Genomic DNA, 21,403 nt, shown 5'->3' on the forward strand with positions numbered 1-21,403 from the left:
CTTCTAATGAAAATGAGAAAAAATGCATTTCATTTTAGTACAATTTCATAATTCCCACGGAAGCTCTAACTTGCATGTGCTGGTGACAGGTGGACAGGGTTTTAAGTGGAAAGTATTTTCCCTACACCCTGAATATGGATGCATTACTTTTTTAAAATTCTGTGGAAAGTTTCCCTTGAAAAAACAAAATTTAAAGCAATAGATTGATGGGAAGTTGATCATTTTAATTGTGGAAGAATAATATTTGCTAAATAATTAACTAAGAAGACATCTGCATCTAGACTCTGATGATGAGTCAAGGTTAAACTTTGCATTTGGGGAACGTGCATGATATCAAAGTCACGTGGGTAAACTAGCTTCCACTTTATACCTGATGCATTTAATTAAGTGATTAACTTCTCCTACCAGTAAAATAAAACCTTTATTTAAGCAAAATGAAAGTATTATGAATTGAATTAATTCACATCAAATATCTGAAAGGGTAAGTGGAACGTTTTTCAAAATATGAAGATATTATCACATATATTCACTGAGTGAATATTCTTAAAGATTTTATTACTCCATTAAATTGTGTCACACCATCCAATAGATACTGTAATTTTCTTCCGTGTCATTCCTTTCGTGTAAATCAGGAAATAGTTTCAAAATCAAAATAATACCCAAAATATAAATGTAATTTAATCTTGGCTTGGGAAAAGAAGAATATGAAAGAAGTGCTCCATTTCAGTCTGAAACAATGTTCTAAAAACCCCGTCAGAGGCCTCCTTCACTTTCTTTCCACAGATCCTTCGATGGTTCTGAAACTGATAAAACAGAGAATTCAACCCAAAGCACAACACAGCTTTAACAGTTCTGAATATCATATTTCATAAGGGCCAAAGTGTGCAGAATGGCAGTCTTACACTGTCATAATAAATCTACTTATGCCAAGTATATTTTTAACAAAATAAGACAGAGTCGTCCTCAACGAACAGACCTGTTCTGAAGGCTGAGCAACCAAATAGATCTACAACGTCTTTGGAAAAATCACAAAGTGCCTTTAAACAAAGTAAGTTTAGACTGTTCTTGATTAAGATACTGTTATATAAACTCCAATGTTTTCTCTCTATATATGGAAGCTTAACTCCCGTTTCTTTTCACATCTGCCAACACTTAATATTTTTCTCTACACCCCTGCACTGAACTGACAGAAGTGTGGAGTTCCACTGTGATTAGTACTATGCATGCTAGTGTCTAAGGACTGGTCTGTCAGTCCGCAGTGGCTGAATAAGGGAATTCTGAATCCATCACAGCTCCAGATAATGCAAAGAAAACAAAGATATGAGGAAAATCTTACCATAAGAGAAATAAACAAACATTTTCAAGTACAGAAAGTTTTACAGAACTAATACATTGTCATTTTAGCTTAAAAGAAATTCAGAACTCAGTTTTGCTGTTAATAAAACCCGTACATACATCGAAGTCAACAAACACAACTTGATAGTTATACACTTGTAAAAATTCAATCTAAGCTTAATAACCAATCAATCTATGTCATAACAACCTGGTTCCTAACTTTAAAAAACCCAGTCCAGTGCTGCTGCATATCAAGTTCTGAGAAGCTAAAGACAGAATCAATTCTGGTTATATGCATTTCCTGCATTTCTCCACCTTAAAAAAATACCTGAAGAAACTTCAGGAAAATTTATTTTTAAGGCCTGCTCTATTTCTTTACCTTAAATTGAGAAAAAAACAAAGCTTACACAGTGTAACCTTGAAATATTTAAATAGATTTTGGTATTTTTCTTAAAAAGCAATAAAATTTCTCTACTGTAATTATAATTCAAATTAATGTAAGTGCCCTTATTCCTTGTCCCCTGGTGGGTGCTATGTCTTCTATACTTTGTGCAGCTTCCAGAACAGTCAGTGCTGAAGAAAAAAGAAAATGTAACAGAGCAAAACCAAAGCCTCCCACAAAAAAATGATTTACTCTAGGGTTACAAAATCTGCTAATGGAAGAACCAAAAATTCACACACACATACCCTCACATACAAAACACAATCCCGGTCCTCCATGCAGGTCAACTCGCAGTTACTAAAGACAAGTAGTAGAAAATGTAGAGCCCAGAAAGACTGCATCAGAGGACTTTACAAAACAGTGCAGATACACTTCACTGGGGATGGGATTCAGGGGAGGGTCCCATTTTTTTCTAGAAAAAGCTTATCTTTGCTAAAGTGGGGTGTTTTTTTTCCAAAATCCCAACAGTGAAAATAATTATTGGGCTTCTAAATGCATTTCCAAATTCACATTAAGTTTTAAAATGTCAACATGTTTTGCACCTTTATTTTCATTTATAGGATAAGTTGGGGACCCAAAAGAGTGAATAAGAAATAAAAATTCTTACTGCACAATCTTTATAGACATTTTATTTTAAAGCACCTTTTTAATGTTAACAGTGGGTTTCTAACAAGAGTAAAATAAAAGAGGGTACCAACCACTAGCAAGGTAAAGTTCTCCTTTACGCACACGCACGCGCGCGCACACAACACACACACACACACACACACACACACACACACACACACACTTGCTTTCATGCCAGAACAACTGGTAACATTAGCAAATAATGTCATTTGATGAAAGGCTGGGGAAACTACCACTTATGATATTTATAGAAACCTAAACTACTTATGTTTCTAAGAAATTAAATAACTTGGGGGATTCAAAAAGCTACCAATAGGTGAACCATGAAAATAAAATTGACCCTTAAATATAGGACAAAAGATGTCAGAAAAAAAATTAGCCTCGATGCTATTTTTTGATGTGAGATTTGTTATTAACAGGATACCATTTGCTTGCAAAGGAGCAAAATATAACTCCCTATCCCTGTCACCCACCCTCAGCCACCTCAGTGCAAATTCTAGCAGCACTATTTGGATGCAAAAAGAATGCTGTCAGTGAATGTCCCTGAAAGCCTTCAAATACATGTTCTTAGGGTCTTAACACACTACACATGTGTATAGAAGAATAAACGAAGATAATATTTGAGAGATTACAAAAGTTTGAACTATATATACCATGTGATGACACAACGCACTTAAAAAGCTATATTTACCTTCCTCCCAATTCACTTTAAATGTTAATATTCACTATTCAAATTTTACCCTATGCATCTTTATCTGTTCCTTCCTCTCTCAAAACAAATAATAAAATATACTGGTTTGGAGTTTGTTCTATGCATTTTCCAAGAGCCAATCAAACAGGGACTCAGATCTCTCGTCGTTGGACGTCTTCTCCATCGCCTCATAGTATTTAAGCACAGCCTGCAGAAGGTCTCCCACTTTCCAGCCTTTTTCTTGTAATCGTCTTGAAAGCTAGTAAGAAAGAAAGGTTAAGTCAAACATCAGATAAAACTAAGAATCCTGGCGTTCGCAGTAAAATACTGTTTCCCAGTTGGAACAAGGTCTTTACACAAATTAAACCACCACTCTTTACACAAATTAAACATTTTTCCTTCCTGGCTTTTATAAGTACTCTCCTCCACAGAATGACACTTTGGGATTGTTGGAGCCAGAATCCCACAAACCTCACCCAGCAGATACACGCCCTCTGTGTGGGCGTACAGAGGCTACATTTCTACAGGAAATTCTTAACCTAACTAAATACATCTGCCATACCCTCAATTAGGAACATAAAATAATAAAGACAATGTCAAGTTTAATAAAAGGATGTGGATTTTCCTTCCACAACACATAGTGTGTTTTTTTCCCTGGAATACGCACTCTAGCCTCAACAGAAACATGGCTTTCTAAGTTAAGAAATGTTAATGTTTCAAAAAAAAAAAAAAAAGTAAATAAACATTAAATACTGTGGTGATCATTTTGCAATATATACCAATAGCGAATCATGTTGTACACCTGAAACTAATATGATGTTATATATCAATTATAGCCCAATTTTTTTAAGTAAATAAATGCACGTTTAAATAAACTATCACCACCAATCAGAACATGTCTTCACTCACTTTTTTTCTACTTAGTTCTGTAAAAACTAATTTTTTGTAATATAAATATGCTTAACCTTTTTAAAAATAGCTTTACTGCAATATAATTCACATACCGTACAATCACTCATTTAAAACATACCAGTCAATGGTTTTCATTATATTCACAGAGTTGAATGCAACATCATCACAATCAATATTAGGACACTTTTATCACACCAAAAAAAAAGCCCTACCTGTTAATCATCACTCCCCACTCCTCCAAACCCCCTCAACTCTAGACAATCACTAATCTACTTTCAGTCGATAAGACTTGCCTATTTTGGCCATTTCATTTTAATGGAATCATAAAATATATGGTCTTCTGTGACCTGGCTTCTTTCATTTAGCATAATGATTTCAAGTTTCCTCCATGGTACAGCATGTCTCTACTTCATTCCCTTTTATTGACAGATAACATTCCACTGCGTGGACAGTCCACATTTTATTCATCCATTCATCAGTTAATGGACATTTAGGATATTTCCACTTTTGGCCTATTACAACACTGCCATGGACATATGTTTTCATTCCTCTTGGGTATATACCTGGGAGTAGAATTGCTGGGTCATATGATAACGCTGTGTTTAACTTTTTGAGGAACTGCAAGAATGTTTTCTTAGGTTACGTGGGGATGAGGTTCCCTTACCCCAGCACCATTACACTCAGCTCTGCCTAGGGACTTCCTTAGCCCTCAGTTTGAAAATGTTTGCCTCCCTAAGGCCACTTCTAATACTTTCCCTGCCCATTCTTTCTCCTTGACAATTCACGTCCTGAGCATCCCTTTCTGTCTTATTTTCTCCTTCTGCCTCAAAACAGAAATCTACACTAGAAAAATCCAAGAAGTATAAATAAAGCCAACAAAATACAAAAAAAAGATTTTACATAATATCTTTTTCACATACTTCTTTCAACAGTATCTTTGTAAATTCTGAACCAGGAATCAAAAGTAACTTGATTCTTCCTTTTTTGTTGTTATTGATCATCTTACATTGGTTATTCTTTGGACTACTCTATATTACATAGTAAGATTAAACCAAAGTTCTGATCAGGAAAATTCTTGGACAAAAACCTTAAGACTGTAAACTAAAAATCTTGACTGATAAGGTAGTTGGGGACTTCCCTGGTGGCACACTGATTAAGAATCTACCTGCCAATGCAGGGGACATGGGTTCGATCCCTGGTCTGGGAAGATCCCACATGCCGTGGAACAACTAAGCCCATATGCCTCAACTACTGAGCCTGTGCTCTAGAGCCCGTGAGCCACAACTACTGAGCCCACGTGCCTAGAACCCATGCTCCGCAACAAGAAGCCTGCGCACCGCAACAAAGAGTAGCCCCCGCTCGCTGCAACTAGAGAAAGCCCGTGCGCAGCAACAAAGACCCAACACAGCCAAAAATAAATAAGTATATAAATAAATAAATTTATATAAAAAAGTAAGGTACTTGGCACACAGTAAGTTATCAATAAAAATATCCTATTAGTGCAACTAACCTGAATGTTCCATTATTAGAACCCTATTAAATGCTCAAAGTAAACTACTGTCCCTTATTAAACGTTTAAACGTTTATTGGCTTTTGCTTATGCCAGCTTCTCATACTAATGAAACTGGATTAACAGAAGAGACACACAAATTACTAGGCACAATTATGAAGCAATTAAATACAAAGAATAACTCTATCTTTTCATATGAATACATGAAATGCTTATTTTTAAAAAAATTAATTTTCTTATTAGCCATCAATTTTACACACATCAGTGTATACATATCAATCCCAATCTCCCAATTCATCCCACCACCACCACCCCCACCCCCACCCCCACCGCTTTCCCTGCTTGGTGTCCACACATTTGTTCTCTACATCTGTGTCTCAATTTCTGCTCTGTAAACCGGTTCATCTGTACCATTTTCTAGGTTCTGCATATATGCGTTAATATAGGATATTTGTTTTTCTCTTTCTGACTTACTTGACTTTGTAGGACGGTCTCTAGATCCATCCACGTCACTACAAATGACCCGATTTCGTTCCTTTTCATGGCTGAGTAATATTCCATTCTATACATGTACCACATCTTCTTTATCCATTCGTCTGTCGATGGGCATTTAGGTTGCTTCCATGACCTGGCTATTGTAAATAGTGCTACAATGAACAACGGGGTGCATGTGTCTTTCCGAATTATGGTTTTCTCTGGGTATGTGCCCAGTAGTGGGATTGCTGGGTCGTATGGTAATACTATTTTTAGTTCTTTAAGGAACCTCCATACTATTCTCCACAGTGGCTGTATCAATTTACATTCCCACCAACAGTGCAAGAGGGTTCCCTTTTCTCCAGACCCTCTCCAGCATTTGTTGTTTGTAGATTTTCTGATGCTGCCTATTCTAACTGGTGTGAGGTGACACCTCATTGTAGTTTTGATTTGCATTTCTCCAATAATTAGTGATGCTGAGCAGCTTTTCATGTGCTTCTTGGCCATCTGTATGTCTGCTTTGGAGAAATGTCTATTTAGGTCTTCTGCCCATTTTTGGATTCGGTTGTTTGTCTTTTTAATATTGAGCTGAATGAGCTGTTTATATATTTTGGAGGTTAATCCTTTGTCCGTTGATTCGTTTGCAAATATTTTCTCCCATGCTGAGGGTTGTCTTTTCGTCTTGTTTATGGTTTCCTTTGCTGTGCAAAAGCTTTTAAGTTTCATTAGGTCCCATTTGTTTATTTTTGTTTTTATTTCCTTTTCTCTAGGAGGTGGGTCAAAAGGGATCTTGCTGTGATTTATGTCAAAGAGTGTTCTTCCTATGTTTTCCTCTAAGAGTTTTAGAGTGCCCAGTCTCACATTTAGGTCTCTAATCCATTTTGAGTTTATTTTTGTGTATGGTGTTAGGGATTGTTCTAATTTCATTCTTTTACATGGAGCTGTCCAGTTTTCCCAGCATCACTTATTGAAGAGACTGTCTTTTCTCCATTGTATATCTTTGCCTCCTCTGTCATAGATTAGTTGACCATAGGTGCGTGGGTTTATCTCTGGGCTTTCTATCCTGTTCCGTTGATCTACATTTCTGTTTTGGGGCCAGTACCATATTGTCTTGATTACTGTAGCTTTGTAGTATAGTCTGAAGTCAGGGAGTCTGATTCCTCCAGCTCCATTTTTTTCCCTCAAGACTGCTTTGGCTATTCAGGGTCTTTTGTGTCTCCAAACAAACTTTAAGATTTGTTGTTCTAATTCTGTAAAAAATACCATTGGTAATTTGATAGGGATTGCATTGAATCTGTAGATTGCTTTGGTTAGTACAGTCATTTTCAAAATATTGATTCTTCCAATCCAAGAACATGGTATATCTCTCCATCTGTTGGTATCATCTTTCTTTCATCAGTGTCTTATAGTTTTCGGCATACAGGTCTCTTATATCCCTCGGTAGGTTTATTCCTAGGCATTTTATTGTCTTGCAATGGTAAATGAAAATGTTTCCTTAATTTCTCTTTCAGATTTTTCATCATCAGTATATAGGAATGCAAGAGATTTCTGTCCATTAATTTTGTATCTTGCAACTCTACCAAATTCATTGATTAGCTCTAATTTTCTGGTGGCACGTTTAGGATTCTCTATGTATAGTGTCACATCATCTGCAACCAGTGACAGTTTTACTTCTTCTTTTCCGATCTGTATTCCTTTTTTCTTCCCTGATTGCCGTGGCTAGGACTTCCAAAAGTATGTTGAATAAGAGTGGTGAGAGTGGACATCCTTGTCTTGTTCCTGATCTTAGAGGAAATGCTTTCAGTTTTTCACCATTGAGAATGATGTTTGCTGTGGGTTTGTCATATATGGCCTTTATTATGTTGAAGTAGGTTCCCTCTATGCCCACTTTCTGGAGAGTTTTTATCATAAATGGGTGTTGAATTTTGTCAAAAACTTTTTCTGCATCTGCATTGAGATGATGATATGGTTTTTATTCTTCAATTTGTTAATATGGTGTATCACATTGACTGATTTGCATATATTGAAGAATCCTTGCATCCCTGGGATAAATCCCACTTGATCATGGTGTATGATCCTTTTAATGTATTGTTGGATTCTGTTCGCTAGTATTTTGTTGAGGATTTTTGCATCTCTATTCATCAATGATATTGGTCTGCAATTTTCTTTTTTTGTAGTAGCTGTGTCTGGTTTTGGTATCGGGGTGATGGTGGCCTCATAGAATGAGTTTGGGAGTGTTCATCCCTCTGCTGTATTTTGGACGAGTTTGAGAAGGATCGGTATTAGCTCTTCTCTAAATGTTTGATAGAATTCACCTGTGAAGCCTTCAGGTCCTGCACTTTTGTTTGTTGGAAGATTTTTAATCACAGTTTCAATTTCATTACTTGTGATTGGTTTATTCATATTTTCTAGTTCTTCCTGGTTCAGTCTTAGAAGGTTATACCTTTCTAAGAATTTGTCCATTTCTTCATGGTTGTCCATGTTATTGGCATAGAGTTGCTTGTAGCGGTCTCTTAGGATGCTTTGTATTTCTGCGGTGTCTGTTGTAACTTCTCCTTTTTCGTTTCTAATTTTATTGAGTTCTCTCCCTGTTTTTCTTGATGAGTCTGGCTAATGGCGTATCAATTTTGTCTATCTTCTCAAAGAACCAGCTTTTAGTTTTACTGATCTTTGCTACTATTTTCTTTGTTTCTATTTCATTTATTTCTGCTCTGATCTTTATGAGTTCTTTCCTTCTGCTACCTTTGGGTTTTGTTTGTTCTTCTTTCTCTAGTTCCTTTGGGTGAAACGTTAGATTGTTTATTTGAGATTTTTCTTGTTTTGTGAAGTAGGCTTGTATAGCTATAAACTTCCCTCTTAGAACTGCTTTTGCTGCATCCCATAGGTTTTGGATCATCATGTTTTCATTGTCATTTGTCTCCAGGTATTTTTTGATTTCCTCTTTGATTTCTTCAGTGATTTCTTGGTTATTTAGTAACATATTGTTTAGCCTCCATGTGTTTGTGTTTTTTACAGTTTTTTTCCCTGTAATTGATTTCTAATCTCATAGCATTGTGGTCAGAAAAGATGCTTGATATGCTTTCAATTTTCTTAAATTTACTGAGGCTTGATTTGTGACCCAAGATGTGATCTATCCTGGAGAATGTTCTGTGCGCATTTGAGAAAAAAGTGTAATCTGCTGTTTTTGGATGGAATGTCCTATAAATATCAATTAAATCTGGTCTATTGTGTCATTTAAAGCTTGTGTTTCCTTATTAATTTTCTGTTTGGATGATCTGTCCATTGGTGTAAGTGAGGTGTTAAAGTCCCCCACTATTATTGTGTTACTGTCAATTTCCTCTTTTAGAGCTGTTAGCAGCTGCCTTATGTATTGAGGTGCCCCTATGTTGGGTGCATATATATTTATAAGTGTTATATCTTCTTCTTGGATTGATCCCTTGATCATTACATAGTGTCCTGTCCTTCCTTGTCTCTTGTAACATTCTTTATTTTAAAGTCTATTTTATCTGATATGAGTATTGCTACTCCAGCTTTCTTTTGATTTCCATCTGCATGGAATATCTTTTTCCATCCCCGCACTTTTAGTCTGTATGTGTCCCTAGGTCTGAAGTGGGTCTCTTGTAGACAGCACATATATGGGTCTTGTTTTTGTATCCATTCAGCGAGCCTGTGTCTTTTGGGTAGAGCACTTAATCCATTCAGGTTTAAGGTAATTATCGATATGTATGCTCCTATTACCATTTTCTTAATTGTTTTGGGTTTGTTTTCTTCTCTTGTGTTTCCCACTTACAGAAGTTCCTTTAGCATTTGTTGTAGAGCTGGTTTCGTGGTGTTGAATTCTCTTAGCTTTTGCTTGTCTGTAAAGCTTTTAATTTCTCCTTCAAATCTGAATGAGATCCTTGCTGGGTAGAGTAATCTTGGTTGTAGGTTCTTCCCTTTCATCACTTTTAAGTATATCATGCCACTCCCTTCTGGCTTGCAGAGTTTCTGCTGAGAAATCAGCTGTTAAGCTTATGGGAGTTCCCTTGTATGTTATTTGTCATTTTTCCCTTGCTGCGTTCAGTAATTTTTCTTTAATTTTTGCCAATTTGATGACTATGTGTCTTGGTGTGTTTCTCCTTGGGTTTATCCTGTGTGGGATTCTCTGCATTTCCTGGACTTGGGTGGCTATTTCCTTTCCCATCTTAGGGAAGTTTTTGACTATAATCTCTTCAAATATTTTCTCGGGTCCTTTCTCTCTCTCTTCTCCTTCTGGGACCCCTATAATGTGAATCTTGTTGCATTTAATGTTGTCCCAGAGGTCTCTTAGGCTGTCTTCATTTATTTTCATTCTTTTTTCTTTATTCTGCTCCGCAGCAGTGAATTCCATCATTCTGTCTTCCAGGTCACTTACCTGTTCTTCTGCCTCAGTTATTCTGCTATTGATTCCTTCTAGTGTTAGTTTTCACTTCAGTTATTGTATTGTTCATCTCTGTTTGTTTGTTCTTTAATTCTTCTCGATCTTTGTTAAACATTTCTTGCATCTCCTCGATCTTTGCCTCCATTCTTTTTCTGAGGTCCTGGATCATCTTCACTATCATTATTCTGAATTCTTTTTCTGGAAGGTTGCCTATCTCCACTTCATTTAGTTGTTTTTCTGGGGTTTTATCTTGTTCCTTCATCTGGTACATAGCCCTCTGCCTTTTCATCTTGTCTATCTTTCTGTGAATGTGGTTTTTGTTCCACAGGCCGCAGGACTGTAGTTCTTCTGCTGTCTGCGCTCTGGTGGATGAGGCTATCTAAGAGGCTTGTGCAAGTTTCCTGATGGGAGGGACTGGTGGTGGGTAGAGTTGGCTGTTGCTCTGGTGGGCAGAGCTCAGTAAAACTTTAATCTTCTTGTCTGCTGATGGGTGGGGCTGGGTTCCCTCCCTGTTGGTTGTTTGGCCTGAGTCGACCCAACACTGGAGCTTACTCGGGCTCTTTGGTGGGGCTAATGGTGGTCTCTGGGAGGGCTCACACCAAGGAGTACTTCCCAGAACTTCTGCTGCCAGTAAGACCCTATTTCTAATATGGATTGATTCATTCAGTTCTACATCAGTGACCCAAGCATTACAGAGTGTTAAGACCATAAGTCATATGACTCACCCTTTCCATGGTTTATTTCCACAAACACTATCACTTGCCCAGAAATAACTATAATTTTGTAAATCTCTTATTTCCCCCAAGTTCTTTATGATTGATTTCCTTATTTCCAGTGCATTTGACCTGAAGTCATAGGTCCATCCAATTGATAAGACAGGAAACTCATGAAATGCTTATTAAAGGCACCTAACTGAAAATTTTGGATGTGCCAGGCAGTAGATTAAGCATTTTTTTTTTTACAGTATTATACTTAATCCTCACAAACCTCTGCAAGGTAAATTCTATACTCACTTCCACGGTACAGATAAAGAAACGGAGACTGGTGAACTTACCCAAGGTTACACTGCTAGAGAGTGGCAGAGCTGATACTGAGCCCAACCACTGGACTCTATTACCTGAGCATTTACCCACTTTCTATCAACCATGTGACACAGAACATCATATACCATGTCCTCACAACCACCCTATAATGTAGGTACTTACTTGTATAAACTCCTTCTTTGCAGAGTCATGAAAATAAAGTTCTGCAACTTCGGCCTCAGAGGCAACGAGCCACTGAAGAATAATCCTTAGCTGGGGGTCTACTGTGCATGGCTCCGTGTCAACATTCGTAATTAGCAGAGTATTTCCATCTTGCTCTGAACCTAATATTTAAATTGAAATGATATGAAGTGAAACTCATCAATTCAACTCTCAGTGCTCTGCTTTCCAAGGACATATAAGCATTTTCCATTTATTAAGATTCCAAGGAATTCTGGAAAAAAATTAATCTTTTCTTAATTGTACCATAACATCAACTAAAGCATTACTTTGAAAATGCAAAATAATGCTAAAACAAAGGAACAGCCTTGATCATTTGTGACAGCACAAATGCAAAACTCTATTCTGAGGTATTGAATTCAAGAGCCAATTCACGAATACCATAATTTGTGTCAAAATATAATCTATAGGTAAAGCTGAAAAAAAAAAAACTAAAATGCTACAATCAAAATATAAATAAAAACCTCAAATAAATATATTAAATGGACTTTAAGAAAGCTTTCTGAACTAAGAGAAATAGCAGCAGCAGTGAACACCTGTATTGCACATATTACATCCTAAGTATTGTTTTAATCTCTTTACGTATACAAACTCCTTTAATCCTCACAAGCACCCTGTGAGGAGGGAACTGCTATCATCTCATTTTACAGGTGAGGAATCTGAGGCAGAGAGAGATCCAGAGTCTCACAGCCAGAAATGGCTGAGCCAGGAAATAAACACAGGCGGTCTGGCTCCACGCTCTTAATCACTTCACTCTTTAGGCAAAATACGAAAAAAAAAAAAAAAAAGTCATATGCAACCACTTACCTCCCAAAAGCTAAACCAGGGAATTTTCTGATACACCCCTATTATAAGTAAGACACTGTTCTCAAGTTTATTTTTTAATGAAAATTATGATTTCAACATAAAGAAGGTGAATCCCTGTTGACTATAAAACTAATGCCCGTGGACCAGTATCGTGTGTTTAACACTGCTGCTTAGTGGTGGGCCTCCCACACAAGAGGCCAGCAGCGGGGCATGCTGGCAGACATGGCACCAATTTGCAACAGTAATGGACATTTGTTGGTGAATGTCCCTGATTCTTTTTTTTTACAGTTTGCAGGGCATTCTAGACCACTACCAATCATTTTTAGGATTCGTATTGACCCCTAAAACTTTTCATTTAAAAAAAATTGGTCCACACTATTCTCTTAGCATAAATGTATTATCATTTCCCTCCTCTCTCCCCTCTGACTTTCAGTCAAAAATGGGTCTGGTAGACGACGGTACCAGACACAGTCTTTGGGCCATTCGTAAATTCTGCAGAGGTCATGGGGTTGAAGTGTTTTCTGTACCACTGGACTTCTCAGTTCAGGGTTCCTGGTTGCCTGGCCTAAGAGTGACTTGTCTTTGGAGAGGTTACTCAACCCTAGCGAAAAGTGAAAGAACTGACATCCTGCAATTACAAACAATAACCAAAAAAATGAAGTTTGTTGCCTGAGGATTTCCATCATTTTGAATCACTTATAAATATACATCAATCCATCTAATTTACCAATTTCTAATTTAACAAATTTGAAAGTTAGCTACAATTTTCTATATAATGAGAGATGACTATAATCTCTAAAGCTGAGTAATGACATATCTACATATAATTAACCTCCCAGTTTATTCCTAGTTACAAAAAAAATACTGAACAGCCTGTGACCAATGGTATCTAGTATTTATATCTTTGGAACCATGTTCATCAAAGGAAGAAACGAATATTTTCTTCAAATATATGTGTGAGTGTAAGACTGGAATTGAGGGAAGGAAGAATCGATTTTAAAATATCTTTTTTATTTTTACTTCTTGATTTATGTAAGGTTGACAGCAAAACAAACTGACATGTGATATAATAAATTATATCTCATAATGTAAGAATTTTATATTGTGAAAAAGATAATTATATGAAGAGATTATCATGAATTTCTCTCTCAAATAATTGAATAATTCTTTTAAAGTAGTTCGGTCTTTACACTGATGAGTACTTCCTTAGTTTAGCAATCAAATAACACAAACTGCGCAGCAAAGGATCTGACACTGGTTAGATTAGTCAAGAATACCTTGGTTTGGAATATTTCTTCATCTTTCAATTCCTTTATTTTATTATCTGTACAATAAGAAATTTGGACAAGAACTTCTCTTGGGTCTACTCTAGTTACAAATTTTTGTAATTTTAATGGAAAACAATTTAAAAATAAATCAAAGTTTGTTCCAACAAATATTATTTCAAGTTACATTGAATAGTTTAAATGAATAATATTGTATTGAAGGGATCTCAAAAGACATTAATAACCAAAAGGGAACGGGAAAAATACCATTGTGAAATGTAAAATGATTTTTTCTCAGTTATTATTAGAAGTCTTCAGTTAGTATTTCCCATTTAATCTGACTTCATATAGGTTATTATAAATGTCTTTTATTTTTGTATGTCTGTATTGCTTAATATTCCAAGTCTAGTAAAATCTTATAGCAAATAAATCAATGAATTTAAACAAAACAAAACAAAAAAGAATACCCTGGTTTGTAATGTAAAAACCCTGATTTGTAACAACCCAGCGCCTCTCTGATGAAAACGTACAAACACAAACATTAAAGACTTTTCTAAAGAACCTTATAAAAAAACATGCAAAAAACTTGAAAAAAAAAATTGTCAGTTAGTTACCTTCTACATCATCCTCATGCTCTTCATCTTTATCATCTGGCCCATCACTTATCGAATGAAGTAGCAGAAGCAGTTAAAAAGAAAAAAAAAGCTTTAATTAATAATGGTACTAAAGCAAATTCTTAAAACGTGGTAAAAAAATGAATGATACAATATGACATATGATATTTAAAAAGGGGAGAAATGACGATAAAAAGGAAGCTTTGCTTCTCACACCATTTCATGTTAAAATCTCAATTGCAAATGATGCCTAAAGGTAAGTTATCAATAACTGAGAAGTTCTACCTGACCATGATATCTATACAGCGTCAAGTAATTACATAATAAAATTTAATTTAAAATAATTTAAAGCCAAATATTCTAATTTGGTTTTAGATAACACAGCATCTGAATATTGCAGAATGTCATGAATAATTATTTATTAATGCTTCTGCTGATGCCATTTGTATTTTTTTTAACACAGTAAAAAATCATTTTTTTCTATACCTCTCTTATAAATAAAACAAAAACAAAAAACCAAAACAAAACAACAGAAATCCTGTAGGAAGCAAGCTCTTTTTAATGAAACAGTAATTGGTAGAATGAAAAATAGCAAGCAGTGCAACACATGCATAGAATTAACACATTTTGCAATTAGATGTCAGTCACATCTTAGCATAGTTGAATTTTTTCATTAGATGTAAATTTATCAAGCAGAATCATGTCAAAATATAGGAGAAAAGCAGGTTGATACACATTGGCACTGTAACCCACACTTTTTAAAGAATATGACTTCATGCATTAGTGGTGAAAGACTCATCAGTGTTTAGGTTTCTGGACTGGACCAACCTGTCTGATGTTGGAAAGGATAAATTGTCCTCATACAAATCTCCTTCTAAAGCAAGACTGCTCCAGCTACTGCTGTTACCATTACTGCCAGAGGAAGAAAAGAACACAGCTGAACTAGCAAATGAATGGTAAAGACGACCCTGGTTTTCCTTGGAACAGCATGCGTCAGTGGTAACAGCGGATGTTCTGAAGCTGCCACAGTGGGTGCAGCATCTGTGCAGTTACGTAAAGACCATCGCTGCTACTGTACAAGGTATTTGACAGCTTCAGAGATTTGGGAGTTTTCTTACTTGTCCTCAAAAGTTCACGAAAATTATTCTCAATGTGTATTTATTTTACAGATTAAGACAATGACTTTTAGGACAGTAAATGAATGCGTGAACTAAGAAGTTTCACAATGAAATTACTGTCTATGGCAAAGCTTAGGATATAATTTGTAGAAAGCCAATGCTCTTCAGTTTGGATAAAGTTTAAAAACATAAAAACCACAGGTTAACATTCTCTCAAGTCTTTAGATAGTGCAAACAGTGATGGGCCAGGGTGGTGGTGGAGGATGGGGAAAGGCATGGGATGGCAGACACCAAAACACAGTCCCAAATAGACCTTTTCTAACTACTGGGAGAAAAGCTGTCTTCTGATTTTAAAATATTCTTATTATGTCAATTACCTTCATTTCATTAATTATGTATAATTCAGTAGGTGGCAAATAATATACATTTTCTTCAGAATTTTGAATAACCAAGGTCTAATCAAGCATTACACCTGTCTGATCAGCCAGTCACTGACGCCACACAGATACCTTCTCACGCTGCCTAATCAAAAGAAGAAAGCAACTACATTCTACAAGTGCGGCAAAGCGCTACAACACAAAAAGCAACTGCGTTCAGAAACAAAACTAAATTCAGTTTTTCAGACTAAAATCTAAACATGCAATTTAAAAAAATTCTAATCATTAAAATAATTAGTAAGCACACATTAGTTTGCAGTGATAAGCAGCTATATTTTCCCATATGAGGCTAGACAATTATAAAAATTAATAGTCACACAAACCAAAATTTTGGTTCTAAAAATGAATTAACATAAAATCATCTTTCATGCATCAGTAAATGTTGACAAGGTTACCAAAAAAGGGAATGACGATTTAAAAGTTCTAAATACCTTCCAGGCCATCTCAATAATTAACATATCCATATTAACTCTAGCACTATCACATTGTCACAAACCATAATGCATTACAGAATAAAAGTTAAAACTGATCAGTGTCTTTTCGACATTATGTTCCAACAAATATAGATCTATTATAAAACCATTAAACCAACCAGAGTTTTTGCCCATGTAGTCTGTTCCCAGACAAACCAAAAATGAGAAAATATGGAAATACAGAATGGATAGACAGCTGTGAGCCGAAGAGAAAGAGAAAATTAATGATCTCAAACACCATATTTACTTCTATCAATAGAATGATTATCTAAGCACAGGAAAAAATTACAAAATTAAAATTCTTACCCATTTCCACACTAAAGCCATGTATCTTAAGTGTGGTCTCTGAATCTTAAGTGCGGTCTCTAAATCACTTGCTTTAAAATACTCTGAGGGATTTATCAAGCCTACAGAATCTTGGGACCCTCCAATGACCCAGGGAATCTTAATCTCTGGGAGGCAAGCACACCACCAACCCTGGATGAGCCCCACTAAGTTTTTCTTTGTGCCTGAACCTTAAGGCCACACAGCATCATTAGTTCTTATTAATTCTATAGTCAGTTAAAACCACAGGTGTTTTTCTGACAAAAGGCTATCAAGTCAGGTTTTCCCCATCCTGAATTCAAATAATTAATTTTCTGAACCTAAATGCATTTACCTAGGTTAAACATTATTAGTTTAGCCTCAGCCTGATTTGGTCTTTTTGAACCTTGGTTCTGTTAATGGGATTACCTTTTCATCTTTGTTTTGAGTCACTCACAAATACTAAGTGCTCTACACCACTAATAAAATAATGCTGAAGGGGAAGAACCAAGGACAGACCTTGGTAGGCGCCTCCCTCTTTTCATCAAATTAGATAACATTCCATATCAAGTCATTCAACCAGCTACAGTCCTCTTAATGCCACTAGCCTCTAACCCTTGTTCTCCCACTTTAACACCAGGATTCTGTAAGCAACAATGTTAACCCCCAACTGAAATTCTAGAAGCCTGCTTCTCAAAGATGAGAGAAGAATTTAAGTGTTTAATATTCTACTCTAAAGTTATGGGAAGGGCCAAATGATGATCTGTGATATTACCCCCACTTCCTGCTACCAGTTTTAAAGACTGCCTTTTTGGATTTAGATTTTGTAAAATACTGGTGGTTTACGTCACATTTTAAGAAATTAAGACAAAATAGATACTTTATAAAAATATTAATACTTACTGATTAATCCAAGCATCAAACAAAATACTCTGAGATGATGTGTTCTAACAGGTGAAAAGCCGTTTAGGCCTTAACAGAGTTAAGCAGCTTCTCTGCTGTTCTAACAGGTGAAAAGCCATTTAGGCCTTTACAGAGTTACGAATATAAGAAACAACTGTTATAATTAATAAAATATTCCAAAACTATTTTAATGAACAAAGTTAACTGAGAAAACGATATATGAAGTGACTTTTATTGTACAAAACCATGTTTTTATAATGGGTTTATGTATTTTCAGTCATTCAAGTATAAATTGCTCAAGTTACAGTGTTCCTGAAAGGACAAGTAAGGAATCCTTCCCCCAAAAAGATACTACTTTCATGTCAAGAAAATTACAGGGCCATTTCGATGCCTTTTACAGATAACTATTCTTTTTCCTATCCTTTAGCGAAAAAAAAAAAAGTACCCTCTTTAAAGTGAGAAAGAAAATTTTTTCCTCAAAAATTCATGAGAAGTCCAAGTAAAGCTTAAAGGGTATAGAATCAAATGTATGAAGTATTTTTCAAATCAACTACTGGCACATTCAAAGAAAATTAGCTCAGCTAGTTATTGTATTTAATAAATGTCAAAACCATTAGAAATATATTGTCAGCAATAAAATACACTTTGAAAATAACAGATTTTCAAATTCAGAATTTTAAAATCAAACTCAATGTCAATTTATAGCTTACTTCTGAGGTCTGAGTACCTGAACTACGTAATTACATGCAAAATCATAGTCACCTTTCACTTAGATGATGAAAACTACTGCTTTCATCCTGGTGTTCATCTTCAAAACTTAAATTGGACCAGCTACCAGTGCTGTCATCACCAATACTGAGATTCATCTGCTGGCTACCAAAAGACTCAGTTGACCGAAAGTCTTCTATTTCTTTTGGACTGGAAAAAAAAAAAAAAAAAGTAAGGAAGAAAGAAAGAAAGTCCAAAAGCATCAGATTCTGAATTATAGGACTATCCATTTGATGATAAAGATGACAAAAACAAGAAGTGATATTCAGGAGTTAGACCAGTGGTCCATCTAACCCTTGGTTTGTGTCTGCTAATAAAGACACTCGGCAGGAGAGCATACTAACTTCAAAGTTAGCTGAGGCACCTACACAACATCCCTAACTCACCTTGTTCATCTATTATGGATCCATCCCAAGCACACCATTTATTTAAATTCTCTTTAAAGCAGTTCATATTTTCAACTGGGACCTCTATGAAGGAGCACAAGTTCCTAAGTTTTTGTAAGACAGTATTTTATTTGTACCAAAAATTACCCCTTTTCTGGCTTAAGAACAAAAAAAAGCAGTCCAAGAAATTCTAGTACTGTCAAGCCTATAATCAAACTAGCCAAATCTCTTCAAGATTTTGAGCTTGGATCATAACCTCTCTCATTTTTTCTCAATGAAAAGACATTTCTATTTTTAGCCCATCTTCACAAGGAATGTCAGTCACTGTTCAATTACTGTATTTGTCCCTTCTGCATTTTATTCTGGAGTAACAGTTTAAAGTGATATTTTAATTTTTTATTGAAGTCTAGTTGATTTACAATATTAAATTAGTTTCAGGTGTACAACACAGTGATTCAATATTTTTATAGATTACACTCCGTTGAAAGCTTTTACAAAATAATGGCTATATTTGTTTCCCTGTGCTGTACAATTTATCCCTGTTGCTTATTTTACACATAGTAGTTGGTATCTCTTAACCCCATACCCCTATCTTGCCCCACATTTTTAAACATGAAGAGGGAAAATGCTGGTCTTCTGGTCAAAATCTTCTAGTGGCTTCTCATCAATCAAAATAAGGGTCCAAATCCCTATAACACACATCAGGTGTGACAACCTCTCATAACCTCCACTGGTCTCCTACTCTCCCTGGCTCCCTTGCTTTAGCCACACAAGCTTCTCTGCTGCTTCCCCAACATGCACAGTCCCATTCCTTTGCCTGGAACCCTGTTCCGCCTGATTCCCACTTACCTTATTCTCTCTCCACCTTTGGCTCTTTGCTCAAATGTTACTATGTCAGAGCAGCTTCCCTGCTACCTACTGAAAACTGCACCGCACCCCACCGGCTGCTGCCCACTGCCACCCCCAGCACTAACTCCCTGCATCTCCCTATTTTAAGATGACCAAGAAAAGAGGCAGTGCTTGTCATGGCTTTGACAGAAGCTACTAAAATATCCGGCATTATCGTGTGGCTTAATTAAATTCCTCCTCAAGAAATGTTCTCTTTCTGTGAGACTAACAAAAATAATCCTACAAACTAATAACACAAGATGGTCCTGATGTTTTCCCAGGGAGAAAGAAGGTTAAAAGTGAATATTTTAACTAAGGCGTTAGTATCGCTGAGCACAAGACACGGTTACTGAAATGCAGAACACTGCAGGACCATCAGAAAGAACTGTCCCCTTAGATGGTGGGAGTGATGGCAGGGGTGGAAGTATCTGGAGAATTTTTGCTTTCTTCAGAGCACTCTTTTTAAGAAAACTTACCTTTGTGAACAGAAATAAAAATTTAATCTCACAGTAGTACATTAACATGGTGATACTCAATATTTGCTGTACAAAATTCTCCAGCTGATTCTCTGATTCAGCTTTACCTACTTCACAGCTTTGTAAACTTGGGCACAAGGTGATTATCCACGCTAAGCCACACCTTCCAGCTCAGTAAACGGTTCATACCTTCCTTCCCTCAAAGGGCTGTTGTGGGATAATGAGACAGTGTCTATGAAAGTAACAGGCCGGCTATAAAACAATACACAAGTGTAATAGGGAATATTTTTTGTTAATTTAGGATTAAAAATAATCATATCTTGCTGAACAGGACCTAAGACACAAATGATCAAGTTAACTTTTCCCTTCATTTCAAGACCCGAAAGAAATCGGAAACTTACCTGCTAACGGCCTGACCAACATTCCTCATCGCCGACGTCATTATCTCAGTAGTGAGGCTTTCAGCAAAGATGACACCGTCCTGTCCGATCCCACTCTCAGCTGCCAAACTGGTACTGCTCAGCTCTCTCTCTGCCTTTTCAATCGCTTCCGCAACTATCTTCTCAGCAAGCACTGTCTTCTTATCAAGATCAATGTGAATTTGAGGGACGTCGAGACGAAAAACCCTAGATTTCTGGTAGATGTTGCTAAATTTTGAATTAGAAACTGGCTTACTACCAGCAAGTGAATCTGGTCTGGGAAAGTGTGGACATGAATTTCCAGTGCAGTCATGGAGCTCTTTCCCGTCACAATACCTGCAAGTCTGACTTACCAGAGGTGACAACTTTTCTGCATAAGTGACCCTATCGGCCGCTTTTGTGGTCTCAGACACGTGGAAGACTGCAGATCCTGAACTCAGCTCTAAAGCGTCATCCACTACTTTGCTAGCGTACTGTTCTACAGCTGGAACAACAGTCTCTCCATAACCACACCCACTCAAGCTGCCGGTACTGCAGGAAAATCTGCGATTTTGTGAGGAAGGCTGAAGAGACGCGGGAAATTCTGGCTCGAAGTGAGACTCGCCATCTTCGTCGCATCCATTTTTTTCATAAAGGCAAGAATCTGTTAAGGATTTTGGCAAACCAACTGTAGATGCCGTCAGCTCTCTTTTAACATCTCTTGTAATGTTGTGAGCGAGAGAGGCTGAAAAACTATACAGTTCCAAGCACTCATTTCTGCATGTATCCCGTGTCCATTCACAAGTTGGGTTTTTATGAAGGTAACCTCCACTTATTTTACTTTGTCTTTTTTTATCTACTCCTTGCTGGTGTTCTTTACTTAAGAAGAGTAACAGTTCATCATTGGTTTTCACC

General features: G+C 36.4%; 1 protein-coding gene across 1 annotated transcript; it reads right to left on the reverse strand.

Moving 5' to 3' along the window:
* Positions 1 to 2,391: 2,391 nt before the first annotated feature.
* On the reverse strand, positions 2,392 to 21,402 carry AKAP11 (A-kinase anchoring protein 11; the record flags this gene model as incomplete). Its single annotated transcript, XM_060129570.1, has 6 exons — positions 2,392 to 3,354; positions 11,596 to 11,756; positions 14,339 to 14,385; positions 15,167 to 15,250; positions 18,335 to 18,490; positions 20,492 to 21,402. Coding segments are annotated over 6 exons (1,500 nt in total), but the record flags the coding sequence as incomplete, so codon positions are not given.
* Position 21,403: the final 1 nt, after the last annotated feature.

The sequence above is a fragment of the Lagenorhynchus albirostris genome, chromosome 18, assembly GCF_949774975.1.
Source record: "Lagenorhynchus albirostris chromosome 18, mLagAlb1.1, whole genome shotgun sequence".
Classification (NCBI taxonomy): Eukaryota; Metazoa; Chordata; class Mammalia; order Artiodactyla; family Delphinidae; genus Lagenorhynchus; species Lagenorhynchus albirostris.